This window comes from Nematostella vectensis, chromosome 7 (genome assembly GCF_932526225.1).
Source record: "Nematostella vectensis chromosome 7, jaNemVect1.1, whole genome shotgun sequence".
Taxonomy (NCBI): Eukaryota; Metazoa; Cnidaria; class Anthozoa; order Actiniaria; family Edwardsiidae; genus Nematostella; species Nematostella vectensis.
In genome coordinates this window covers 10,603,212-10,609,727 of record NC_064040.1, presented here as the reverse complement: position 1 = coordinate 10,609,727, position 6,516 = coordinate 10,603,212, and the positions used below count along the sequence as shown (strand labels likewise).

The following is a 6,516-nucleotide window of genomic DNA, read 5'->3' as shown; positions in this document are numbered from 1 at the left end:
TAACAGCCTATTGTATTTAACTAGTTTTTATCAGCATGTTTATTAATAGCCTGGGAAGCAAGCATAAAGGGTTGGGAAAAAAGAGATACAGAGATGAGGCACACGCTAGGGAGAGCGAGAGATGAGGGCTTGTAGCCAACCCCATTTTTTTTATAAACCATCACTCTGTGAACATCTTATCCTAATTATCCGCATTCTGATTTAAGTTTAGCGAGAAGCATTTCTGGCGTTTTAAATGAATAGCATAACCAGTATTCCTCCTAATTGAAATTTCTTAGGTCTGGATGCTTGGTAATTTTTCCACTGACAATTAATAAAGCCCTTTGCAGGGTTAAATGAATAGTATGCGTACAGCAATCTTGCAGGAGGTGTACAGTAAAAAAACATGGGGTTTGCTGTTAAGCCCTCCCTTTCGCCTTTATTCACTCCATCTTTCTCTCCAGGTGCACAGGGTCTATCCCTCATCCTTCAAAGCCCTTTGCGCTTGCTACGCAGGCCAGATTTTTAACTAATGTTCAAGTATATAGGTGCTACCAGAATTTTAAAAAAGGCAAGGGAGGTGGCAAGTTTGGACCTGCTAATTGCATTCTTGCTGCATATACAAAAAAGTATGAAATTTGTGGAAGTGATTGTTTCAAGTCATCTAAAGTTTTGATAGTATAACAGGAAGAAAGAATTGGTTTAATCAACAACATGTCAGGAATATGTTAAAATACCAATATAATAGTGAGTCATCAAATAACAATATAATAAAACAGTTTATAACACCTGTGGAAACGTTAATTTTGCACCATTTTGATGATCTTTCTCTCAGCATGTGGTCCTATTCATGAATGGAAACTTGCATTCCAAGCACAATATTATTGAGAGAAATAAGTCAAGAATGAAAAAATGCCTAAAGCTTGAATTTGGGTGCCACTGCTTATAAACATGAATATAGCTAAATTCGTTGTTGCACGACCTCAGCGAATACAAAATCCTCGTTCGGGAATAGCGCATAGTCAATTATTCGTCCAAACCAATCCATGGCTTTCATGTTCTTACTGTCGCGTCATAAACCTTTTGACTGCACACAGCAAGGAATAGATTGGTCAGGGTGGTATGATTGACAATGCGCTATTCCCAAACACTAAATGGATTTGAATTCTCTGACGGTCGCACAACAACAGATTCGGCTATAACGTTATTTAAAGCTTGCCTGAAATGAATGCATATGAAGTTTCAATAAATAGGTGTGATTTGTGGATAAATCAACATTGTACTTGTAAGTCTCACTTTGTAAACTATTGTTTCTGTAAGAACCTATTCATAGAGAATTTATTAATTTCTGTAGCATGTACAGAATGTGGTGTGGAGGTTCCTATCTTTTTTTATGAGATGTAGATAAGGCCACATTGACTTTTAATGTTTTACTGTTTTTATAAAACTTCTCTAGCTTTGAAGTGATCTTCAACTGTTTTTTTATAAACCCATTCATTGAATCTACAGTCTGTATATAAGTGTCTTTCTTTTGCTATGAGATGTCCTTAAAAATCTCCTTGATAAGAATTTAAAAATCGATTTAACTAATGTTCATGACTTAGGACCTAGCCTTGTAAACACTGATCGCCCCGATTCGTCATTGCTAGAGACAAGCCCGACAGATCGCTTGACAGGTTGAACCTGCTTGACTGGTTTGACTTTGACTGGTTCCTTCTCCCGGACAGGTCGCAGCACACTGTGCGAGCTGTAATCTATGCCATCTTCATTGTCATCATCATCAGCAGATGTAAAAAATGGCTGAAGATTCCTAGTTGGAAGTGGTGCTATGGAGACTTGCTGTTTGCCCTGGGGTGCAGAGATACCTCCTAATCGACTAAATACAGAGGATGAAGATGGTTCCGTAGGAGTTTTGACCTGAAAAAAGATGGATCAAACAACTATCATTAAGTTTCAGAGTAGGCGGTGGAGATTGATAGTAGGTGGTGGAAGCTATTTTATTTTATTAGTTTGAATAACTTTTTAAAAAAATGTAGCAATTGCTTGGAAAAATAGTCGCTGGAGGTTTCGCCAGCTGCCTAAATAAAACCCGACTAAACATCAACAGGGAATGCTACAAGATATAACATGACTGTTTGGGTGGCAAACTAGCGCACACTCAGGCTTATAGCAGCAAAATAACAGCAAAAGAAAAGAAACTTATTCAGCGCTTAGGAAAAAAGGCAATTTTTTCAGAAAGGGTTTAGTTTCATTTAAAAATTTTCATTTTCATCTGGCATGATGGACGCAGTCATGTCTGATTTTTTTGTTCTATTATTTTGTTTTGAATTTGTCACCCAGAAAGGTTATGTGACCTCTTAGCACAAGTCCGCTATTGTCATAGGTAACTATTGACAAGTAACATCATTCATTATTGCATAAATACTGTAAACTATGGTGCACACTGTTTTATGTTCAAGTGTGTACATCAGTGAATAACAACATACCATCAGCATAAAATATGGATGTAACAACAAGAGAAAAAAGTTGCTATGTTGTGTGTGTGGCAATGTGTGGCAATATTTCACAACGATTTATTTTTGGGATTCTGTGGATTATTTTGAGCTCAAAACAAGTGGAAAGGATAATGCTAAAATTCCTATTTAAGTGATAACCAACATGCATGGGCTAAATGTAATTTCACAAAAACCTATAACTTCAGTTCATAATTATTCAACTAAGCCACTTAGCCCTTAATTCTTGTGCATCCCAATTTCACAAATGCTTTGAGATTGTAAAATTGGCATAATTAAAGTGACATAAACATAAAGTGTAATAAGGTTGTTAAGGGTGTTGGGACATTTCTCTTTGGGCAGTTGCCAGGCAAAATTCAAAAGACTTTATAAATCCGCCAAACATTGGTGAAATGCAATGATTTTAGGCATGGCATCATTCCTTAAGAATCTCTAAATTTTGATGACATCATCAGGCGATAACAGAAAAATTCTATAATCTAATTATAGAAATTAGCTGTTGAAGTATCTGAATGATAAATGTAGCTTTATAACATTATTCAGGAGGGTGCCTACAAAGTTATGTATGTGCTTTGATTATTAAAATTTTCGCACAATTTTAATTTATATTTTTCCACTCTTATTTGAATAATTTCTTTAATTTTTAAAATATCAGGAAATCGATACGCTGTTTTAGAAAGGGCAAGTAGGTGAATATTCTCTGCCTAAAAAAATCATGGAGCATCCGTTCTTTGCAAAGATTATAGAGTTAGAAACGCAAACCAGAAGTAGAATTATCTATGTAGGCATGAGCAATTGAATATTGTGATAAAGCCTGGTTTCTAATGCGAATGTTGTGATAGAATTTTGCTATCAAAAGATCGACTTTTCTCCCGCTTTTTAACAGTGAACTACACGTTGAGACAATTCTTTTCTTGCTAAAATCAGCACTTCAAGTCGCTAAGAAGGTGCCCTAGTTGAAAAATCATGCTTGCCCATTTTTTATTTTACATTATTTGCTGTTTATTACATTTTTCTCACCAGTTTTGGGCATTTGTTATCAAAGCTAAAAATGTTCCCACACGTAAATTGTTTTTCCGCCAATTGATTTTCCCGCCTGAAAGTGTGAAGTTTCTGGATGATCGTGCAAACCGAATCGCCAAGTAATGAGAAATTCCCAACACCCTAAATATGTACGTACCTTTTTCTGTGCAGTGATGCTGGTTTTGAGGGGTTTCAGTGGAGGTTGTGCCCTGATAGGGGCAGCTGCTGCCATCTTTGGTACAGGTTTTGGACCACTGGGTTCCTCTCCAAGACGATCAAAGACTGAGGAGACTTTCCCCTTTCCCTTAGCTCCTGAAAGTATTGAATTTAGACATGACATATCTATGGGGTTCTATGTTCCACACTTAGAAACCTTGTGCTCAACCAGTTTTGTATAATTATAAATGTCATATTCTAAATGCCATATACCACTTCATCAACATAATTTATTCCATTAAACATTCTGTCTTGCTAACTTACCCACTGCCACAGTCAACTTCTGCTTGCTAGATACTGTCTGCTTAATCACAGCCCCCTGCACTCTCCTTGCTGGCTTTACCGTCACCTGCCCCCCTGGGCTCAAACTGACCCTCTGCACCTTTGGTACCACTTTATTCGTTGCTGCCAAGGATGCCCCACCTACACCACCTAGTCGGCCACCAAATCGGTCGGACAGAGACTTTGTTGGAACTTTGGCTCTGGGTTCAAATTCAGAGGAAGTTGTTATCTTTAACTTTTTCTTCAGTGATGGTGAATTGCGTGGAGAATTACTGGCATTGCTTGGACTTCTAGTTCCACTCTGGAGTCTTTGATTACTAATCCAACTGTCAACCATACGACTGGCTGCTGAAAGGGAACAAGCAAGGGAAGAACCAAGGTCAAGGAAGTTGAACAACAAAAAGATTGTAAAAAGAAGAAAAATGGACAAAGAAGCGATATTAATTGGCTCTGCTTATATGATTACTTTCAAGAATAAAATTATTGTAAACAATTATTTGAAGAATAACTACCAGGTGCAATGCTAGAATTTCCTGGGGGGGGTAGGGGGGTTGTGCAGTCACCTTCTGTGCCTGTGCCGATCCAAAGCTATACACCTGACTTCATCTAGTAGTTAGGAATTCTTTTCCTAGCTTGGAGTTCATTACTTACTAGTCTCTTTTCTAGCTTGGAGTTCTTAACTTATAAGTCTCTTTTCTAGCTTGGAGTTCTTAACTTATAAGTCTCTTTCCTAGCTTGGAGTTAATAACTTATAAGTCTCTTTCCTAGCTTGGAGTTAATAACTTATAAGTCTCTTTCCTAGCTTGGAGTTCATAACTTATAAGTCTCTTTCCTAGCTTGGAGTTCATAATTTACCAGTCTCTTGTCTAGCTTGGAGTTCATAACTTATGAGTCTCTTTCCTAGCTTGGAATTAATAACTTATGAGTCTCTTTCCTAGCTTGTTGTTCATAACTTATGAGTCTCTTTTCTAGCTTGTTGTTAATAACTTACGAGTCTCTTTCCTAGCTTGGAGTTCAGGTGGGGTTCTGCGGCCTGGAGTTCGACTGGGTGTTTTCACTTCTGATTCAGATGAAAATGCTTCGGCTGCCTTCTCTCTTTCACTCTGAAATTTTCCCAAGGAAATGTCAAATGACACAGAAACACCAGATAACAACTCTATCGATTTTAGAAAAAGTGATGGCAACTATTAAGAGAATAGTGTTATTACCTGTGCATGAACTTCTTTAGCATGTCTCAGGATTGCTATGATATCTCCCATAACTGTGATCCCCATGTCACGCAATATCTCCTGTGAAAACAACATGCATGTCACACAATATCTCCTATTAAAACAACACACAATATATACATGCTACCCTGTATATCTCATTTGGTCTGAATACTGTTTTAAAAGTCATGTCAACTTGTAGATAAATAGCTCATCTACATTAGATAAGTGTTATTCATCAAATCCGCCAAAGGCCAAATCACACAATAGTAGTATATAGAACTGACCCGGCTTTTTAAATAAAGTATACTACATTGAGCATAACTGAACTCAGCCTAAGATTCAAATGGCGGTGGGAAAACTAATACACGGACAAGAAATCCACCCAACATTATTTCCAAAGTTGTTGATACATAAGACAACTTTTAGGCTTTCAGTGTTATAGACCTTTTCAAAAGCTCTGAGCTTCTAAAAAGAACACAATATTGTCTTTACCTTGGTTAGATCAGGGAGCATATCGTTTTGAATTCTGTGATCACAGAAAGTGATGGCATAGCTGCAAAAAACACACGACAATTTCACAGCTGAGATTAATCAGACAGCGACATGGAATTTGTTATCAGCTGAAGGAAGACATTGTGGACAATAGTTAAAAAATTGAGTTAAGGAAAGCGATAAATTATTACAATAAGGGATAGATAGTATAGATAGAAAAAGAAACTAAGGCTTTTATTTCTCAAGATGTAAACAACAACGTAGCGTTTTCTATCTTAAACCAAACAACTTCTCGACTTACTTCGTGGCGAGCGTGACTGGAATTCCAGCGTCTTTGAAGAAATTCAACCACTTAGGAACTAAAAGAGATACCAAAAGTATTAGGTATAATACATATAGATTTGGATAGCGGTAGAATGCCGGTAAATATTACCTTGTGTGGTCATTTTATACGGTTGTCTGGAATCGCGCGTGAAATAGTCTACGAGTATCGCAATGCATCCTGGGATTGCGAGAGCCCGCTGATCAGGAATGCAGTCGCAAAATATCCTTTCTTCAAGAGTGAGAAGAGAGGGGGAAGGGGGGGGGGGATTGGAGTCAGTTTCTTAGATACATACCAAGGTCCGTACCCAGGGGGGTGCAGGGGTTGCAAGCACCCCCCATACAACGGCCGAAGGTCCACTTTCGGTTCTCAATAGACGTGCTATTTGTAGACAAAACTATAAAGCATAAGCTAGATCACTCCAAGCTAAATTCGATATACTGCATAGGCATAAAAAAAATCCATTTTTGTTTTTATT

At 37.6% G+C, this 6,516-nt stretch overlaps 1 protein-coding gene across 2 annotated transcripts; it reads right to left on the bottom strand.

Annotated features, from left to right (window-relative positions):
* Positions 1-660: 660 nt before the first annotated feature.
* On the bottom strand, positions 661-6,249 carry LOC5518906 (uncharacterized protein C19orf47). 2 transcript variants are annotated; one of them, XM_032363707.2, is made up of 8 exons: positions 6,150-6,249; positions 6,018-6,075; positions 5,717-5,777; positions 5,222-5,302; positions 5,005-5,116; positions 3,996-4,358; positions 3,673-3,827; positions 661-1,896 (listed from the first exon to the last, which is right to left on the bottom strand). In XM_032363707.2, the coding sequence occupies exons 1-8, from the start codon at positions 6,160-6,162 to the stop codon at positions 1,573-1,575; spliced, it is 1,167 nt and encodes a 388-aa protein (XP_032219598.2). In that variant the 5' UTR covers positions 6,163-6,249; the 3' UTR covers positions 661-1,572. The 2 variants fall into 2 exon arrangements, with proteins under 2 accessions (XP_032219598.2, XP_001638888.2); XM_001638838.3 differs by having other exon boundaries at positions 3,996-4,361; positions 6,150-6,248.
* Between the last annotated feature and the right edge of the window lie 267 nt (positions 6,250-6,516).

What these genes read in the sequence shown, in the direction of transcription:
- LOC5518906 (XM_001638838.3), bottom strand. An exon ending in CTAAAGAAGTTCATGCACAG is followed by an intron (nt 5,117 to 5,221) that starts GTAATAACACTA and finishes GGAAAATTTCAG; the next exon opens with AGTGAAAGAGAGAAGGCAGC. An exon ending in GCATCACTGCACAGAAAAAG is followed by an intron (nt 1,897 to 3,672) that starts GTACGTACATAT and finishes ATCTTTTTTCAG; the next exon opens with GTCAAAACTCCTACGGAACC.